Source organism: Aspergillus tanneri, assembly GCF_003426965.1.
Source record: "Aspergillus tanneri strain NIH1004 chromosome Unknown AapTan_4_pilon_pilon_pilon, whole genome shotgun sequence".
In the NCBI taxonomy this organism is placed as follows: domain Eukaryota; kingdom Fungi; phylum Ascomycota; class Eurotiomycetes; order Eurotiales; family Aspergillaceae; genus Aspergillus; species Aspergillus tanneri.
Genome location: NW_022984631.1, coordinates 2,965,151 through 2,985,466, shown reverse-complemented (window position 1 = coordinate 2,985,466; position 20,316 = coordinate 2,965,151). Strand labels below are relative to the sequence as shown.

Sequence of the window (20,316 nt, the reverse complement as noted above, 5' to 3'; positions counted from 1 at the left end):
GAAACCGGGTTTGCCATATCGTTAGGTAGCCATGGAGGTATGACAGCGCCGCGGGACATTGAGCGAATGTCAATGATCAATAGGAAGGGCTGATTGAATGTCCTTTGTGTATGTAGGTCCCTAGACGTATAGTATGCATATTTCGAGAGTCTATGCATGAAAGTTGACCTCCTCCGCTGCTCGCTGTGAACCTCCTTCTTCGATGAATTCGAAACCTAAGGCACGCCAGTTCAATTCCTTGCGCCAGTGGAGTCCGTAATATTCGCGGTGAGGCTGTGTGGACGATTCTTCTGCTTGTTGGGCGTCTTCCGGGTCTTCCGCGGGGCTACTATTATTATTATCATCATTACTAGCTGAAGGCTCGTTGGTGGCATCCGCTTCCATCACTGGGCTTATAACAGGCTCCGACGCCAGACCCCCTGTTATCATACGTCCCTGTCGAGGGAAAGACACTGATCGAAAACGAGAAAGAAGCAGCCCCATGGAACAGCACAGACACGGTTCGTGGGTCATATACACGTCCAGATCGGTACAGAGGTAGCCTCCCTGTTCACGCGAGCGGATCCGAGGAGTGCCCTTACCACTACCCGATAACGATGAAGATGATTTTGGAATCGCATCCGTGTCAGTCTTTTGGTACTTCTCCGGGACTGGGGATAAACCCCTTGAGTCGAGCAGGCATCCAGAATGTGGGGTCTCCGATTGCGATAAAAAGTGTGTCTCCAGGGGTGATAAACGCGGTTTCTCTCCTTGCGTGGATCCCCGTCGCACACTAGCAATCAGATCAACCGCGCGCATCAATGCGTGTAACTCCGGCCCGCCCTCCAGATCGGGGTTGTACGTCCCTCGGGCAGGGTTGGGGCCGGATCCCAGTTGAAGTTCCCCTTTGGACGAGGTGCCGACTTCACGGCGGGAATATCGCGCATCACCAGCGACTGCCACTACCGCATCGGCCCAATGGATCCCCCCATCATCGTTATCAGTGGTCTTGTTGATCCGAGCCTCTAATTCAGGGTCAACGACTACAGCGCCAACCCTGCGTCCCAGGCCCGATTGCTCCGCCTCATCTGCGACTTTGTACGCCAGCGCCAGGTAATGACCGGCCTTGGGCTGAATGGAGTCACGGGTGCGAGTGAGAATCTGTGGGGGTGGTGCGATGTTGGCTCTAGGAGCTGCAGGATTGTACACGACCGGCCAGTACTTAGCCGACCATTTCTCCGCCTGTGACACATTCAAAGGTGGTTGGATTGGAACCCGGATAGTGTGAAGGTTGATATTTTCGGGTTCGGTAGGAGTAGGAACGAATGGACTAAGCAGCTTCTGAAGAGAGTCAATGTCTGGTAGTGGAGGGGAAATCAAGACAAAGATCGTCTGTGAGGATGGTTCTCCTTGAATGAGAATGGATCGTAGAGTTTCCGGTAATTGTGTATGTTTTGAGAATCGACGTAGATGGTGCGTCGACTGGGAAGAGTCGCGAGGGAAGTTGGAGTCCAAGGCTCTGTGATTTCGTTAGTATGACCCATCCATGTGGGAGCCCATTGGGATTGTCTCACTTTATGACTTTAGAGGCAGATTTCACATTGACTTCTGCTACATATGCATTGTCTAGAGGTGATGTTAGATCAGGTCTTTTTTTTTTTTGTTTTTGAGCCTATCCTGGTCTCTTTCTTTCCTCTCCTCGCTAGCCAACGATAGGGGTCACTAGCCGCACGCACCAAAATCTTCTCGCGGCCGCGATTCTTGCACTGTTCTGATAGGAACTATCTGGCCCACGAGAGGCTGCACATCTTGAACGATCTGCTGCGCGTCCATTGACAGGCAAATGTGTGCAGTAGGCGGGGTACAAGGAGGAGGACAGAGGCAGTTTCGCAGGAATAACTAGGGTTCTGAGATATTGAGCAATCGGTATGAGGGAATGGAGGGAATATTATAATTCAAGTTAACTTCAGAAAAAGAGACAGCGCTTTGAGGTCTCAAACGTTGGAAGTCGATCACGGGAAGCAAACCCTGTACCCTATGACCTAAGCCCTAGCGGACCCTACCTGTCATATACGTCACATGTTCATCGTGAAGTAAAATCATTATATTCCCAGCCAACTAATAAATTGGAGCTATAGAAAGATTCAGAAGCCGAGGGACAAGTCAAATGGAACCTGTAACGTAAACCTAACGAAATACTAAACAATACCTCTTGCGTTTTATGTATACATAATGCCAACTCCATGTCCTTTATGTGTGTTATGCTATGTACGGTACAGACGGTGCCAGCCTGTTCTCCCATGAACAGACATCCGGTCCACCACTCCGAGATTTCGTCAACTTAAGCGATCCTTGTCTAATCAGGCGTGCAGATCAAGTAACTGGGATGTATTGATCCTCTGGCTTGCTTGCTCGCTAGGATTCAACCATCGCGCTGGATTTCATATCCTTCACATCTCTCCACCAAGCTCTGGTAATAGTCCACTAGGACTTCCGGTTGAGGGACAATGCGCCACTCTACACGGAACAGGAATTCCAATTCAAGAAGCGCCAATTCCGTTATGCTTATTCCGCCGACTCGGGCGTACGTTTTGTTGGTCCAGAAGCTATCACTCAATCCTTTACTCGCAACGGTTGCGCTGGCAATGAGGAACCGATGAATGGTCAGACTGGAGACGGTGAAGGACGGGTAAAGAGCACAGAGTCGGTCAATGTAGTACACCATGCTTAGAAGAATAGGAGGGGAGAGCGTCGCATGGGTGGTGAGTCGCTGCAGATAGTCGTGAACGGAGATCCGGGGGGGAGAACGGGAGTGGAAGCGCGTCAGTCGTCCCTGGTGAAGCGGGATCTTATCATTGAAGCGGATCAGCTCCATGAGCATGCTGGAAATTAAAACCACAATGTCCCGCGGATCCGCCTGGTCGTACTGAGCTGGTAGGGCCTTTACCGCGGGCTTGGTGGACCGCAGCCGCTTCGACTGCGAGCCCTCCAGATCGGAGCTGATCAGCCCGGTCGCATGCGCACCGTTAGCATGGGGGTCATTTGGGCTATTACGCTTGGTGGCCCCCGCGCTGGTTCCTGCGCCGTTGCGAACGGACGTGGTCATTGGGGGATTGGACGATGGCGGAGGGGCGAATGCTTGAACGGCAGGACGGGGGTCTAGGCCGTTACTGGCCGAGCGACCGGGGGGGAAGGGAGGTTGAGAACAGGGAACAGGGTCACCTGCAGTAGTTGTCAACGGCGAGGAGGAACTATTGTCGCCCCCAAGGGTGGTCAGCCCAGCGGAACGGCCGCCCGGGAGATCCCCTGAGGGCCCGGAGGACGAGGAGGCAACGGTGTGCCGGTTTAGAGCCGAACGAAGCTCTTCAATGGCGACGCGGGATGAGCGCCGAGAGATATGACCACTGGATGATGGATGGGCGGCAGGTTCATAATGCTGAAGATGGTAGTGAGACCCCGGGTTGGTGGCCGTCGTCGGAGCTGCTGCAGCGGCTGCGGCGGTAGAGGACGAAGAAACGACGAGGTGACGAGGGAAAGAGGGAGAAGAAAGGGAGGAAGGATGGGAACGCGAAGGAGAGGAGGAAGGGCGAAGGGCGGAGGGCGAGGGCGAGGAAACTAGCATCTCCGCCCAACGAGTTCACCACGTGGGCGCACGACTGAACGACGTGCAACGGAGGTGGCAGACGCTGCGAAACCTTGTGCTACTGCGGGCGATGATGGCCTGCCCTGACGCATCATGATCTGTGCGTTCAGCTCTTTTGAAAGGAAAAAGGCTGAAGAAGGAGGGTAGGATGAAAGGAAAATTGTTCACAAAAGCAGACAAACGATGATGACAAAAGGGAAGACGTTCTTCTCCAAATATTATTTAACTGGAGACTTTTTTGTCTCGTAAAAGAAAAGGCCAAAGAACCGCTCGGGGAACGCTAAGGAAGACACGGGTGACCATACAGGTAAGGCTGAGACGCACTAATCCCCAAAAAATCAAAGAATCAGGAATCTCTACGACTGAGCGTGGTTAATGGACCAATCAGGGCACTGAAAAGTGCGATCCTTCGAAAATTGCCTAGCCCTATTACGGAGGTAATACCGCCCCTCTCGGCACGCAGAACCGACATAATCAGCTGGTTGCAGTTATGACTAACAGTAGGCTTACGAGTAAATAGTACCTTAAATACTAACTATGGATGTTGGAAATATGAAGATGAATACATATGAAGATATTACACTATATTCAACTTTAAAGGAGGAATGTATCTAAAACTGGGGTAGCAGATCCCCTCGAACGCCTCTGAACTGGGTACCCTGAAGAATTGAGGAGATTCGACGATCTGGCTGCTTATCAGGCATCGCCTTGCATTAGGCCTGAGTTTCCTCCCAAGGAACCCCTGAAATGGGCGTCGGAACTTTGCGAGCAGTCAGTTTGGTGAGGATGCACTGGATCTCCTACCTACTCAGTATGTATTCCCCAGAATTCGTCTACAGAACTCAAGGTGTGAAATGGAAACTTCTATAGCTCCTATCACCTGATTATTATAGATTATCTCCTGATTCGTTTTCATATCTCTCGCAGTCATTCCTATTGCTGACGTAGTACTACTAATTAGTAGTCTTCTTCCCAATGTTCCCCATATCGTTAGGTCTAGCTTCTTGGCTCTTCGTCATTCTCATCCAACCATCATTGGGACGCCAGGATGGCCTTTTCAGATTGTACGATATTATATTGCAAAGTTAGCAACCGGCTAAAGTCGTTGGTCAAGCTGAGAGATGGTATGGAGTAGATAAAAAGAGAACTGGCAGGTGGCTGGCTGTCAACCCAGTTATGCCTTTCAAATAATGCAAAAACTACGGAGTATATGGGACGCCCTGGCAAAAGCGATCACTTTAGAGACGAGCAAGCCACATACAGAGTACATTCTCAGATAGCATTTGACATACGAATCTCTTACTCCATAGCATTCCGTATAGACTATAGTCTATTCCCCCATTCTTCAGACACGATCCACCAATCAGCTGCCCCGCATTTTAGATCAATTCGCTGGTTGTTTTGGATGAGTCAGCAGCATCATTAACTAGTTGGCAGTCATGTGATATCACATGATTCAGAGCCGGAAACGGTAAAGCGCTGCTGCCCCGGACTCGCTCAGGCGAAAGTCCGTCATAGAGTCCATCGAACTATCTCCAGCTGTTGCTCTGGGGTCTAGTCTTTTGTGCATAGTCATATCATCCTCTTCCTTGCTGCGGGCAGGGATCCCTTTCCATCCATGAGTAACTCCATCGACTGCGAACAAACACCATCGATTGATTCCTAGACAAATAATAGAAGATACTAGACTAATCGGCCGTCGACAAAGCTAGCTAGCTGTACGAAACCAGACCCCTCTCCTGAAAACTTCTAGCATCCGATCAAGGTTCCCCTCGAGTGCAACTGGTTCATTTTATCCTCCTTTCCTTTTCACATCAGTGCTCGATTATTACCTTTAGCCATTCATCCGTTCCCTCGCTTTTTTATTTCTTTGTAGGCTGATCTGGTTGGTCACAGAATCCTCCCGTGGGAGGCGGCGATTTCGGATGATGACGCGCGCATCAACGCCTCCAATTCTTCTGCAACTTCAGACGGCGGATACCCCTTTGACCCAAGCGGCCGCCCTGCGGAGCCTAAAGAATGAAACAATTGGACATGACCAGCGCAAAGAAACCTGGATCCGATGGGGTATCGTTCCCACTATCGCCAAACTACTCCTCGCACACCACCCCAGCACAAAGAGCACGGCGATCTCTGAACTCAATGGAGATTTTTCGGGTCGTGGGGTATCCACCTCGAGGTCAGAGGCAGATGAGGTTTGTTTACAGGCAATAATCATTCTGGGTAGTCTAGTACAAGGTATTTGATATACTTGGGGGCCTACAGAGAGATATGGCGGTCTTGATTTTACACGGTGCTAACCTTTCGAGTCAGGTGGTGCATCGTTTATTTCGCCAATTCTTGCCAGTGACATACCCACGGTTCTTCTATCTATCCTCTGTTCGCATGACTGCTCTCCCTCTTTCATGGTTCCCGTCCTTCGAACTTTGAACAACATCGCCGATCGACTACCGCTGCAGAGTCAGCTGCCAGGCCCCAAGGATACCAAGTTGGCCGATTTACTCTTCTCGAGCGAATATGTTGGCTGTCTCTCGCGCATCATTGCGCAGAATTACGATTCACATGAGAAGCAGATGGCTATCGAGCTGGCTGCAGCTCTTGTTGGGAAATTATGCACGGAAGAAGCTCACAAGGCACTGTTGGCCGAGTGTGGGGTGCTGGATGCCTTGGCTGTGAAAGTGGCCTCTTTCATCGTTGCACAAGGCTTCGTTTTGCCGGGTGCAGAGGCGCATGTGCAGGAGCCAGGAGCTCTTGGGTCACTTCCTCTGGCTCCACCCCCAGGAGCCAAACTAGCTCCAATCCTTCGCGCTGTCACCGTAATCATTGAGCATTCTAAGTGGCGGGCGGAGCACTTCCTATCGTCTCCGGGGATTATCACGGTATTCCCGAAGCAAGTACCCGAGTTTGCCCCGTCAGATATAAAGAAAGGCCCATGGGGCTCGACGTATCTGTCAGGGTCTGCAGTACCTCGTCATGCTGGGGCAAGCCCCCTGGAATACCTCCTGCCATCTGTCCCATTATCACAAAACAAAGCGTCAACGAGCACAGTCAATTTTCCGCCCTTAGGACACCAGGGCCCTCGTCGCCGCCACAGCCAGTCATTTCCCACCCCGCTCTCAGCTTTCGAGGCCCCAGGCTCTGAGGATGATGAAAACGCCCTCATCCCCTGGCTTCTCTATGTGATCCGTGCTGAAAGTGGCATGACACGGCTAATGGCAGCTCGTCTTATCACCGTTTTGTTCCGTCGAGGCCTTACTAAGAAACATCGGGTCTCGATGCTGTGTTACTTGCTAATCCCCATCCTTATCCGGATGATGGACAAAGATAAAGAGTTGGCGTGTGATGATGACGTCCAGTATGGCGGCCTGATCTCTTCGTCCGATCGTCTGCGAGAAGAAGCCCCTGCGGTACTAGCCACCTTAGTCATGGATGACCAAGAACTGCAGAGACATGCGGCCGACGGGGGAGCCATCAAGCGACTGTCTCAGCTGCTGAAAGAGACCTATAATCCAATCCACGAGAAGGCGAAGGCTATGTGGCATGCTGAAGGGGAGGAAGCTGAGGGTCCAGGCTTGCAGTCGGCAGAATACAGGCTCGGCAATCCTGGATTTTCGCCCATCCATTGTCATGTCATGCGATACCGGGAGAACATCCTAAAGGCGCTGGCAGCATTGGTTCCGTTTAAGGACGAATACCGCAAAGCGGTCTGCGAGAATGGGGTAGTGCCGTATATTATCGATTCGCTCAAACCATGCTCGACAGATCCACCGTCAGAGACTTCGAACGCTAGAAATACTGCTGCGGATGGCAATCCTACGCCGACTTTGCTGGCTGCCTGTGGTGCGGCGCGGATGCTCACTCGGTCCGTCAGCGTTTTGAGAACCAGCCTGATAGATGCCGGTGTAGCGACCCCCCTTTTTGTCTTGATTCGCCACCCCGACATTGAAGTCCAGATAGCCGCCACGTCAGTGATCTGTAACCTTGCACTAGACTTTAGCCCAATGAAAGAGGTAGGATTCCTTCACTTCCCCATTGATCCCTTTAGATACACTCTAACCGGGACAGGCCATCATCTCCGCCGAAATCCTCCCCATCCTATGCGAGCATGCCCACTCGAACAACACAAAACTACGCATTGAATCACTGTGGGCGTTGAAACATGTCGCCTATAACTCCACGAATGATGTTAAGGTCAAGATAATCAATGGCCTGGGGCCCAGCTGGATCAAGCAAGTGATCATGCAAGACCTAACAAGTGTTTTGGCCAAACGGGGAATGGACGAAGATTTGGATGGCAACTCGGCAGGCATGAGTAGAGCCAACTCGGCGGGCGAACAGGTGGATTTGTTAAATCCGGTCGAAGACTCGCAGGCCCGTGATGAGGATATGAAAATGTCCGACACATTACCTCCCTCGAAGATGAGCCTCGAAATGTTCCTCCCCGATGTCACCCGGCGGCGCAAACTTGCATTGCATGGAGACCTAGATCAAACCACGCAGGCTCGGCAGGACGACATCGCGGTGCAAGAACAGACCTTTGACATGATCCGCAATCTCGTCTGCGGGCCTGGATCCTCGGAGATGATTGACCACCTGTTTACGGAAATTGGACAGGATCTGATGTTAGATGCCCTGTCGGATAAGCTCCGACCGCGCACGATTCAGCTTCCGCACCGACGAGACTCGTCCGCCCACCGAGCGCTTCAGGTCCCGACCGAAATCCTGGTCGCCGTGACATACGTAATCATCCACCTTGCTGCGGGTCTCCCATGGCATCGCCAACTCCTGGTTTCGCACCGAGACCTTTTACGGCATCTCATGTGCTATTTCAACCATGCCAACCGCGATGTGCGGACGAACTGTGTCTGGGTGGTGATCAACCTGACGTACGAAGATGACGCAGGCGACCGAGAAGGCTGTCGAGAACGAGCCTTCAAACTACGTTCGATTGGAGTGACGGATCGGTTGGCCAGCTTGGAGGACGATCCGGATCTCGACGTGCGAGAACGCACCAAAACAGCCCAGCATTTGGTAAATTCTTTGACGCATCCGTAGCACGATCCTCTTTCCCCCCTTCCAATTTTTTTGTTATGTACCTGGAGAAGCACTGGTGACAGGATGGAACATACTAGGGAGTGATTGAATCATGGAAGGCGCTGGGCTGGCTGTATAAAGAGACGCGAATCTGTTGATTGTTGATGATCACATGACTTCTGTAGGCCGTGATGTTATCGATAAACACGGGTGACGTAACCGCCATCCCATTAAAACCGTTTCCGCAGTTCGAGAGTCCTTCGTTCATGCCTCTTACTTAGGTCTATCTATTTCCCTCGATCCGACGCGTTTGTGAACGATCTGCAATCAATGGCTCCTGTACCTGATTCTCTCTTACGGGCGCTCTCCCTCCCAGACCCGTCCAAAGCCACACTCTCGACGGCGGGACTGGGTTCCGGTTTCACCAACACAGGCGCCATTCGGGCCACGGTTCCTTCCTCCGATGGACAGGGTGGTGAGGAAGAACGACGGTATTTCGTCAAAACCTCGAGGGATGGGAAGGCGGCCGAAGAGATGTTCCACGGGGAATATGAATCCCTCAACGCCATCGCAGACTCCGTGCCAGGCTTCTGCCCTCGCGCTCTGGCGTGGGGGTGCCTTGAAGAGGGCAATGGGAGGAGCTTCTTCCTGGCGACCGAATTCCTGGACCTGGGCGTTGGCGGCCGAATCGATCAGTCGTCACTGGCCCAGCGACTAGGTCAACTCCATTCGACTCCGGCGCCAGCAGATCCCCAGACAGGGAAACGCCAGTTTGGATTCCCCGTGCCCACTTTCTGCGGCGACACGAAGCAGCCCAACCGATACCACGATTCATGGGCGAAATTCTACGCCAATGAGAGGTTACTGATGATCCTGGAGACCTCGGAGAAGCGCAATGGACATGATGTCGGCTTGCGTGATCTCGTCGAACGGACCGCCCACACAGTCGTCCCCGCCCTCCTGCGCGATGGACATCTGGGATATGATAGGAACGGACACGGAAAAGAGATTACACCTGTGGTAGTCCACGGGGATCTGTGGAGTGGCAACGCCGATCGGGGACGCATTGTGGCGAGTGGACGAAAAGAAGATGAAGAGGTCGGGGGTGTGGTCTACGATCCATCGGCATGCTACGCCCATAGTGAGTATGATCTGGGGATTATGAAGATGTTTGGAGGGTTTGGGTCGTCGTTCTTCAATGCTTATCATCGCCTTGTGCCCAAGACCGAACCAGTGGAGGAGTACGATGACCGACTGCGGCTGTACGAGCTGTGAGTCTATGGATATGCTTCCCTATTCTATTTTTTGCAGTGGACTAATGTCTTTAGGTATCACCATCTAAACCACTATGCCATCTTTGGTGTTGGATATCGGTCGGGAGCAGTATCGATCATGCAGAAGCTGATCAAGAAGTACGGTAATTAGTTCGGATTTAATAGGAGCCTTTGATGACCTTCATGTACCGTAGAGTCCATATAAATTTTTTCTTCTTTTTATCATTATTATTAACGGTTTTTTGTATGAGTTCTCAGGTAATACCCATTTACCCGGAAATGATGTTCAGACAATGCGAGGCGGGGTTCTTTGCATCAGCCTGCCATTAATAATGGCGCGAGTAGATGTGCGAAGTAAGTAAGCATGTATTCATTTATCACATTCCTCTTCGATACATTACTTCTCTCTCTCCCCTAGGAATCTCGTGCCTTGATCATTATGCCATTGCCTTCTGATGCTGCCATATACCCCGAAGCAACGGGACCGGCCAAAGCCCTGGTCGACAAACATCAGGCAGAGCAGCCGTTGAAGCTGTACGCAGGATAGTTTTGTCCGTATGTTTCCCCTATCTCCTACTTTCCGCTCCTTTGTCACCGGTCCTTTCTCACAGTATCGGTTTGAATCGGTACATAGATTCGGTACATTTAAGCCATAACCGTTCCACCGGACTGGAAACAATTCGCTGACTCCTCCAGTGCAACGCGTCTGGCTAGCACTAGAAGAAAAACAGATCCCCTACCAGTACATTGAAGTCAACCCCTACCACAAACTGCAGTCACTTCTCTCTTTGAACCCGCGCGGACTCATCCCTACACTCTCCATTCGCACCCCGGGCGGAAGCAAGCCCCTCTACGAATCCAACGTCATTCTCGAATACCTCGAGGAAGCCTACCCAGACCATGGTCCCCGTCTACTCCCGACAGATCCCTACGAGAGAGCCCGGGTCCGCATCTGTATAGACTTTGTGACCTCGCGATTTATCCCTGCCTTTCACCGTTTCTTACAATATCAGTCCTCAGAGAGCGAGGACACCGAAGCAGGGATCGAGAAGCATCGACAGGGGTTCTTGGAGTGCTTGAAGGAATGGACGCGGGAGTTGCATCCCCAAGGTCCGTTCTTCCTAGGTGATCAGATCAGTCTTCCAGGTCTAGTACTTGGACCCTGGGCGATCCGGTTGTGGGTTTTCGATGAGTTCAAAACAGGAGGACTCCGAGTCCCGGTCGAAGGACAGGGAGGATCAGATGATCTAGTCTGGCAGCGGTGGAGGAAATGGGTCACGGCTCTGCAGGAGCGCAAGAGTTTCCGAGATACGATAAGTGATGTGCAGCATTATCTTCCTATATATAAACGGTATGCAGATAATATTGCAATGAGTGAAATGGCTAAGGCCAGTCGGGCTGGACGGGGGGTTCCATAACTTTCACGTTTAATATATACATGTGTGTGCTTTTTTTAGTGATAGAAGGGGTGATACAAAAACCTCCTATTATAGGTGTCCATCTATGCAGGAAGATGATTATAGCAGTTGTGAGTAGTCATATGAACAATATATTAATATTGTTATGGGATAAAGCACCCCAGTAATTAATATACCACTGTTGTATACAAGAAGTATCCAATCAGGATACTAGGATTCTCTATATCACGTGCTCATACAGTTTCTAATCTCCCATTATTCAAATGCCTTTTCCCAGTACACGGTTTGATTTATTGCTCTGGCAACATGGATGTTCCCATTGCAGCAAATGTTCTGGGTACAATAGGTGCTGTCAGTTTATTGCTCCTGATTCCTCGTTGATGTGGCTAATTCCTTCTGTGTAGATTTGCTGGTCTGTCCAGGTTAGACTAGCTTGAGACTCTCCTTGGTTCCTGATTCGGTTATACTGACTCCCGTAGCTGATCCCTCAGATTATTTTCAATTATCAACGACACAACACGGAGGGCCTACAGCCATCAATGATGCTCCTATGGGCCATCGCTGGGGTCCCCCTTGGAGTATACAATATTGTAGAAGAATTGAATGTGGCTCTTAGAATCCAACCTCAAATTCTCACTTTTCTAAGTCTTGTGACATGGGCACAGTGTCTCTACTATGGCAAGGTGAGCTGGCTTACACAAAGCCTACGTTTTCTGCATGTTGATCGCCTTGACCCGGAACCAGAAACGAACAGCCATGACATGTATTGCGGCTGTTGTCTCACTTCTCTTGACCTTAGGCGCCATTGAAGTGGCGCTAATCTTTGCTTTACAAGCTTCGAAGAGACGTGCCATTGAATGGCCGACTATCTTAATGGCTGTCCTCAGCGCCTCTCTGCTTGCAGCGGGTGTGCTGAGGCATTACTGGGATATCTATCTCCACCGCACTGTACGAGGAATCAGCTTTGTATTCGTAGGCATCGATGCTGCTGGAGACTTATTCTCACTAGTATCTGTTCGTATGTAACCTGTCCTTGGGCTGAGGCACTTCGTTTTTTGATACATATCTAGTGTTCGAAGGAAGTATCGACATCTTGGGGATGGTTATATATGGCACCGAGCTTGCCCTCTGGATAGGTGTCTTTGTCTGCGGTGCTATTTTCAACTTCCTGCCCTGGGTCGTTCAGCGCTCGAAGAATCCAGAACCGAGCCAACAGCAACAAATGTCTCTTCATGACATGCCGTCTTCAACCTCAGTGTTCCGCACAGCATCCGGGTCCGACGGGGTGACAAGACGAGCAGCTCATCTTCGACCATGAAGCTTACGATTTACATCAGCTATCAGAAGTGTATGTTGGACTGGGTTGATTATGTCAAGACAAACCATTCGACTACTACTAAAAACTAGGGCTCCTAGTAGGTCATATAGGGAGTTTTAACAATTTATGTCTCTACTGACCAGCGGACTTTTAACGTTGCTTTATAAATCCTAAACCCACACGTCAGTTGGTGGTGCCTATATCACGCAGGGATGAATAGTTCCATACTATATACAAACTAAATTAGAAAGTTTCTATTATATCCGTTGTGATGAATATTGCTCCATCTACGTAGTCAGAACTCTGTACGGTCATGTATGCCTATGTACAGAAATACCGGGGGAATTATTCGCCGGTCACATGACCATCAATTTACGATCAAGTCCATTTAATCCGAGTCGAATTGAATCTCTCCCTAATCATCATCGTTTAGTCGAGCAGAACTGATACAGTAGGCCACCAGGATGGCACCGGAGAAGAAGGACGATGCCAGTCTCTTGGGGTCTGACCCCGCCGTACCGGATCCGCCTTCAATTCATCCTTCTTTCATCCAGGTAGCCAAGCCGTACATTTTCGAACAAACTATCCAGAAATGTATCGCGGCCATGGGGGTTAATCCTCTGCGCGAGGAAGCGCTGCGTTTGCAGGGCGTGACATGGATTGACAATGTCCGCCGCGTACTCTATCTGTATGTGTTTCCAGCAGTGAGCTGTCCCTAGCAAGAAAATGAAGAGACAGGCAAACAAAAAGATACACCAGTATTATTTGATACAAGCAGGACTGACAACTTTAGACCTATTCGCACCTTTAACACAGCTGTCGTGTATTATCATCGATTCCGGCTTGTTCATCCGGACAACGAGTACAATTACATGGTAGCTATAGCTTTCGTCTCCCATCTATCTTGTATTAACGACCTCCGATAATGCAGGATGCCGCCGCGGCCGCTCTTTTTACGGCATGCAAGATCGAGGACACGTTGAAGAAATCCAAGGAGATCGTATGCGCTGCATACAATCTTAAACTCCCGCCATCGGAGCACATGTCCCCCGACAACCAGGTTTTCGAGGCACACGCTCGAGGCATCATTGGATTGGAGAGGCTCATGCTCGAGGCATCGGGCTTTGATTTCCGAACACGGCATCCACAGAAGACGTTAATCAAACTCGCTCGGAAGTACGGCCTGACTTCGCAATCCGAGGTCTCCAGCACCGCCTATCGCATTTCACAGGACCTCTACCGCACCTTTGCGCCGATCAAGCAGACCACATCTACAATGGCATTCGCGTCTCTGGAACTGGCAGGTCGTCTGCTAGACCAACGAACCGAGCCCGTCGAGCTAGGCGTGGACTATGAGAAGTGGAAAACGAGCCGGGAAGAGGTTATAGGTATGGTTGCGTCTTGACATCTTCCTTAATAGTCTATCTAATCAACACACCGGATTAGAAACCCTTTTCGATGTACTAGAACTCTACACGCACAACCGCGGCTCCACAACCGTTGGCCCTCATTTCCCCGCTGACCGATTCCTCAAGGTTCGGATTCCTCTCAACAAAGAGGCGGAAGCACAAGGTCTTTCTAGATACACGAACTGGGTGCACGATCGGGATCTCCAAACTCCTAATGGTTCTAAGAGCGGCGGCAAACACCCCAGAGCCACCCAATACGGTGAATCGCGATTCCACCCGCTCATCCCCGTCTCCGCCAGCGGCGAGAGACCCAAACCGGGCGAGAAGGGTCGCGATGGTGCCGTGCGCTTTACGATCGATCCTGAGTCTGCTGATGCGGAGAAGACCCACGTCGCTGAATACTTTAAGGTCGAAATGGAGGAATATGAAGTCGAAGAATGAAGAGTCGCAATTTGCAACACCGAATCAACCTAATCAGCCGATTTCCTTGCTTCCATTTTCCTCTATCTCTGCAGACTTGGTTGGCAGACCTCGACCAAACAGGTTATACATCTGACATGAACAGTGGCATTTTTATGACTGCTCGCCCAGCGCACATGCTCTGAATCTCGCAATTCCCGTGATTTGATCTTGACAATAACCCCAGCCGCAGCCGTAGTCATCGGACATCGTCACATTTTATGTGCTATACCCTAAGTCCGCTTGGTTCCCGTCCTGCGCTTCTATTCCATAAAAGAGTGTCATCATTAAAGGTGCCAATGCGGTGGCAATCCATATCACTCGATGAGTATAATCTGGGTTCTTCGTCACCTTGCTCATACCTCATGCCGATGCGAGTGAATAGGGGGGATGGAAACAGTGGATGAAAGAATGATGCACCAATATGCGACACGAAGGTTTTATCCCCGGGGAGATGGGATGGGGGTAGGGTTGCTTTGCTACCCAAGTATACCGTTCGGTGGATGGAGACTGAACATGGTAGGGGATGTTTGATTGTCCTATCTTATCTTACACGTATCATGTTCCGTGGTGTGTAGAGACATTTGATTACTCGCAATATCAGTACGGAGTACTCATCACGTTGTTACATCGGATTAGAACCCATGCCTAGGATATCACCCACTCTTGTATTGTTTTATATACGATTGATTTTACACGATTTGCGTAGACACATGATCTCATTCCATCCCAGACGGAAACAGTAACAAATGGACAGCAAAAGCTAGGAAGAGGCGGCCAAAATTAAAAAGAAAAATCCCCATCCATCTCTTTTAGACCTGAACCCAAACCCGGACCCGACCGTTTTTCCCGGACATGTTTACACCAATGACCCAATGCGACGACAAGTGGGGGAAGATATAACGGTGCATACGGCACCCCAAATATAGACGAAACACGTGTATCCTAGTGCGACCTGGTGCAGGAAACAGAATGTAGAAGGTTGAAGAAATGGTGAGGTTCCTTGAAGTTCCAGGAAACATTCAAAGAACATTCAATTAAAATAGAAAGAAAAGGATATTTCGTGGTTTGCGAATTTGCTTCCGGAGTAATCACCCAGGACAATGTCAAAAGGGGGAATGTTGAAGTTCGTCACTGATGTATAGAATGGAAATGGGTGGGTTATTATCAAAACATTCATCGTCGTTTGAGTTCGGTATTCAGACAATCCAGCATCTATACATGATCAGCACTTGAGCGTGAAATCTGCGAGTGAGCATATATACTAACCGTCTCGGAAACCGCTCCCTGGTTGTAAAGGTATTTGCCCAGGCCACGGACCACCTCGAGCTGCTCCTCCACCATGAGACCGTTAATGGTGGTCTCGATGATGTCGCCGACACTCGCCTTGTACACGGCAATGAAACTATGGTAGTACATGTATGCGAAGAAGCCCATGATGAATTGACAGTCCATGCGATCGGTGATACCGCCATGGCCGGGGATTGACTCGCCAAAATCTTTAATCTTGAATGTCCGCTTGAGACCGGATGCAAAAAACCCACCGAAAGGCGCAATGAGCGAGGCAAAGCTAGCAAAGACCAAGATATGAAACTGCATGGGCTCAATGTAGAAGGTCTTGCCCAGTCCAGTCCATCCCGGGAGCGAATACGGCTTAGGTACGAAGGCTGGATTGAGAGTGCATTCAAGTCCTGTCAAAACATTGGACCCCAGGTCGTTCACCGGACAGATGAAGTACTTGTAGCGCATCAAGATATTTGTCATGAAATAGCCAAAAATGACCGTACAGATCCAGGCACCCAGGAATCCTTCAACAGTCTTCTTGGGCGACAATTTGATGAGTTGAGTCCGGCCAAATGTGATCCCACACACGTAGGCGAAGATGTCATTTGTGATAACCAAGGACGCCGGCAGAAAAAACCAGATCATCCCCTCCAGGATGTTGTTCATGACGAAGTGTGCCTGCACAACAATCAAATACAGTGCCATATGAGTCCAGGCAAACTGAGTGAACTGGAACCGGTAATGCCCCTTCTGCAAAGAAGCAACAAAGAAGACAAATCCTAAAGGCAATATCTTAGAAAGCGGCATTCAGACACAACTGAATTGTTTATGAACTCACCCATGACATACAGCGTAAAGCTGATGAATCGGTGGTGGGTCGCCAGGGGCAGCAACACCTTGTCAACCAGGAGAATATGCTTGAAATAATAAATGACACTTTCGCCGTATAGAAAGTACATCGTCGTAGCCAGGAAGTACCAGTTGAGCGACTTCGTGAACTGCAGGTTCTTCTCGCGGCTGGGAACGTTGGCAATGGCGATGACCTCTTTGAACGAGACGATCTGGATAGCAGTGACGATACCAATGACGTAGATATGGCCTGAAAACATGGCGATGAAGAAACCGGCAATCATCACGAAGGTCCATATCGTGCGAGTGATAAAGGTCTGCTTCTTTTTCTCATACTCGGACAGGGGAGGCTGCTCGGGTTTCTGATCCAGCTGTCAGCCTTTCCCAACAACCACAAACCGAGCCACCTGGATGCTCACCTCCTCGGGAATTGTCGCTTGCTTAGACACGGCACCATTCTTCGACGGGCTACCGGGTTCTGAGGCAGCATCACTGGCATCAGAAATACTCAGACGTCGAGTTTCACTGCCGTTCGACGCCCGACGTTGAAACCTGACATTCCGACGCGATTTGGACATGGTGGAATCTATCGGCCGGGGGGTGAGATGGGGAGGATGCGTTGCAAACGCGGGGAAGGAGGGGAAGTTCCTAGTTTAGAAAATTTAAAAAAAGAACTTTTGGGGGAAAACCGGGGTAGCGAATGGGCCCAGCCAGAAGATTATGAGCAGGGGGGAAGAAGAGAAAAGGGAGCGAAAAGGAAGAGAGGAGCGAGGGAGTGATCGCCGTTTAGTAAAATTTCATGTGATAAAGCGACCGGATACGGTCGGAGGAGAAAGGGAAAAAGGTCGGCACTCAACCACAAACGGGGAATGCAAGAGCCGAAACGAAACAATTCCCGCCAGATATCACATTGAACGTGGTGTAATGGGTTGATGAAGGAGAGAAGAAGAAGCGAGGAGGAGAAAAGAGGCTGAAACCCCGTGCCGCGCAGGTGACTCTAGAGACATCAGTTTTCACCCTCGGTCTTCCTTCTTCCAACCACCACCAGCCATTCTCCCCCCAAAACTCCCTCCTTCATGGCGATTCTGCGTCCAGGGGCATGGAAGACAACGAGGATGACTTCTTTTCTGACGATGGCTTTGACGATCTGCCCCCCAGTACATTACTGCAACTGGAGCAGAACGCGTACCAAGCGAACCAAGCCCAGAACTGGGCTCAGTCACAGCATACATCTCAACTTAGCAGGCCTTCTCGGAGTTTGATTAACCAAGCACCTCGGAATTCACACTCGGGTGATCTTTCCCACCCTACGTTACAGCCGCCTGCGCACCTACACACCGGATTGACCAACGATTACGGCGCTTTGGATGTGGGTGAATTGGATGCAGATGTCCTAGATGTTGAAAATGAGCCGACAGTTGCGTTGAATCAGCCGGTGGCTTTTACTGAACAGTCCAATCTGCCGCAAAATGGCCCTGCCGTGGCGGACGATAGTCGACAATTCGACGACACTCTGCCAGATCTCATGGAGGTTGAAACAGATCAATTCCACTACCCCGATCCCCAAAAGGCTTCCGAGTATGCCGCCGAAAAGGTAACACTAGGAGAATTCCATTTCTGAACAATTGCACGACTAATTCTTTGAGGACAGTTGGAGCAGGAAAATGAACGGTATAAGCGACTGATGGAAGAGCTGGCCACCGTTAAATCCGTCGCGGAAACCAAGGCGGGAGAAATCGCAATCATTCGGTCCAACCAGGCAAAGTTGACCGACAACTATGAGCAACAATTAGCTACCGTACGAAAGACGATGGCTGAGGAGGTGGCCAGGCATAAGGAGGAGATAGAAGCCGTGCGTGCGGAAGGCAAGATGCTGGCGACGGAGAACGCATTTTTAAAGCAAGACTTGGCCGAAGAGTCTATGCGGATCAGCAACGCGAAGGCGAAGGGCCGACTGAACGAGAAAGCGCCTCCTGTGACGCCTAAGAAGGCCAAAGTTCTGCCATTCCGCGACGGATTCGAGGATGAGGAGATTCTTGCTGTATCGCCCAGCAAGTCAGCACGACCGAAGCGGATGACGCCGACGGTTCCCGGGAAAAGGAAGAGAAGGGCAAGCCAGGATAGCCCGACCCCTTTGCAGCTGAGTCCGCAAGCGGCAACGATGACAGTCGACCCCGACCCTGACCCCGACCCTGACCCCAACGTGTCGGACAGTGCGACAGTGCATGCTGCACGCGCTAAGCCTGCACTTCACGATGAGGTATCTCATTCGCTGTCGATGAAGCTCATTTTGAACCACCGAACGTTTCCCAATGACGAGCCTGATATTGGAGTGATGGCGCGGTTGAAATTCCCGTCGGACCCGGAGCAGACGCTGTCCACCATCCTGCTAGAGGAAACGAACAGCCTTCGCATGGACAACAACCTAACCGAGTATGCGCGAGCAATAATATCCCTCTGGTCTCGCGCTTTGAAAGAGAAGTTCTTCGTGCCAGTCCCGATGTTTATGGGAATTATGCGGCGCATTCTCGATGTGGAAGCGACGTCGGTGGTCCCTCAATTAATCGAGCATCTCGTGCCCGTATTGCAAGAGTCCGGGGACGTCAATGCCATCCCCCGATTCAAGCACTCGCCGGTTTCGCGGCAAAGCTTTGGGCAAGTTCGGCAGACACCCCTATCCGAATTAGAGCCTCTCGTGGATTCTACCGATGCTCTCGGTTTGTTGTTCCAGATTGTCAGTAGATGCGTGCATATTGACCGGGATCTGGAAAAGTTTTGGCGATACATGCGCTACGATTTCGTGCTGATGATGCTGAATTGCTCGCAGCCTATCAGGGACATTATGTTAACCTTGAACCTACTGACGACCAGCGTTCGTGCTCAGTCGTTTGGTTCCGTCCAGGATACCGAGCAGGACCAGATTGCCAACGAGAACTACATTGTGGATCGTGTGGCAAATCTCTTGAGTGAGAAGCCATATGTCGACGAAGGAGAGCCCCCTTATACGCCGATCGAGGTCTGCAATATGCGGCTGGAGGCGTTGTCTCTGCTGACATGCGTTGCTTTCAATGTCTCCGTGCCCGCCAGCACCCATGGTAGCTCGGTCATTGCCTCTCACCCCACCGTCATAGCACGACTGTTCCGGGCAATGCATGACGAGCTAGACGCCCTATACTACTCGCCGCCCGATCAGAGCCTGCATGCATACCTGGTCAATGGGTTGATGTCTCTCATCTACGGCGTTCTCAAGCGTCACCCCGACACCGATCTGCAGGCCAAACTTGGCCGCGTGGCGGGCGGGAAACAGAAGTTCCTGGTCGTCTTAACCCGGCTGGCATTCAGCGAAGGGCTGGTTTTGGAGGCCAAGATCGAGGATGAGACGGTGGAAATGGCGCATGAGATCCTCGATGATGCTGTGAATCCCCAGGAAGCGGAGGCTTTACAGGAGGTATTTTCGAGTGCTAAAGGGAAAAGTGATGAACTGGACATATCTGCGGATGGGTAAACTTTAAGCAGTAGTTAGTGTACCTCGCATATTAGACACAATGAATCTACAAATTATGTGATATACTACATATAATTCCCCCTTCTCATCAATCCTTTTTTCTACCGTTCGAATATACTTCGTAACACCACGTGATGCTGTTTT

At 50.6% G+C, this 20,316-nt stretch overlaps 6 protein-coding genes across 6 annotated transcripts; 3 read left to right on the top strand and 3 right to left on the bottom strand.

Annotated features, from left to right (window-relative positions):
* Positions 1–150: 150 nt before the first annotated feature.
* TAD3 (putative tRNA-specific adenosine-34 deaminase subunit Tad3) lies at positions 151–1,812 on the bottom strand (the record flags this gene model as incomplete). Its single annotated transcript, XM_033570800.1, has 3 exons — positions 151–1,498; positions 1,554–1,605; positions 1,716–1,812. 3 exons carry the CDS (start codon positions 1,810–1,812, stop codon positions 151–153), a joined length of 1,497 nt encoding a protein of 498 aa, XP_033426832.1.
* Positions 1,813–2,401: 589 nt separating this feature from the next.
* Positions 2,402–3,601, bottom strand: phoB (regulatory cyclin phoB; the record flags this gene model as incomplete). Its single annotated transcript, XM_033570799.1, has 1 exon — positions 2,402–3,601. The coding sequence occupies one exon, from the start codon at positions 3,599–3,601 to the stop codon at positions 2,402–2,404; it is 1,200 nt and encodes a 399-aa protein (XP_033426831.1).
* Positions 3,602–5,547: 1,946 nt separating this feature from the next.
* ATNIH1004_006162 (armadillo repeat protein) lies at positions 5,548–8,677 on the top strand (the record flags this gene model as incomplete). The annotated part of the gene is made up of 3 exons (XM_033570798.1): positions 5,548–5,860; positions 5,936–7,632; positions 7,688–8,677. 3 exons carry the CDS (start codon positions 5,548–5,550, stop codon positions 8,675–8,677), a joined length of 3,000 nt encoding a protein of 999 aa, XP_033426830.1.
* Positions 8,678–8,986: 309 nt separating this feature from the next.
* CTK2 (RNA polymerase II C-terminal domain kinase beta subunit) lies at positions 8,987–14,516 on the top strand (the record flags this gene model as incomplete). Its single annotated transcript, XM_033570797.1, has 13 exons — positions 8,987–9,927; positions 9,985–10,073; positions 10,627–11,281; positions 11,424–11,458; positions 11,626–11,699; positions 11,753–11,770; positions 11,828–12,031; positions 12,093–12,296; positions 12,358–12,366; positions 13,122–13,354; positions 13,460–13,541; positions 13,598–14,054; positions 14,113–14,516. 13 exons carry the CDS (start codon positions 8,987–8,989, stop codon positions 14,514–14,516), a joined length of 3,405 nt encoding a protein of 1,134 aa, XP_033426829.1.
* A 1,194-nt stretch (positions 14,517–15,710) lies between these two features.
* cds1 (phosphatidate cytidylyltransferase) lies at positions 15,711–17,245 on the bottom strand (the record flags this gene model as incomplete). The annotated part of the gene is made up of 4 exons (XM_033570796.1): positions 15,711–15,749; positions 15,804–16,597; positions 16,657–17,029; positions 17,087–17,245. 4 exons carry the CDS (start codon positions 17,243–17,245, stop codon positions 15,711–15,713), a joined length of 1,365 nt encoding a protein of 454 aa, XP_033426828.1.
* A 521-nt stretch (positions 17,246–17,766) lies between these two features.
* Positions 17,767–20,172, top strand: ATNIH1004_006159 (putative DNA repair protein Rad26; the record flags this gene model as incomplete). Its single annotated transcript, XM_033570795.1, has 2 exons — positions 17,767–18,261; positions 18,319–20,172. 2 exons carry the CDS (start codon positions 17,767–17,769, stop codon positions 20,170–20,172), a joined length of 2,349 nt encoding a protein of 782 aa, XP_033426827.1.
* Positions 20,173–20,316: the final 144 nt, after the last annotated feature.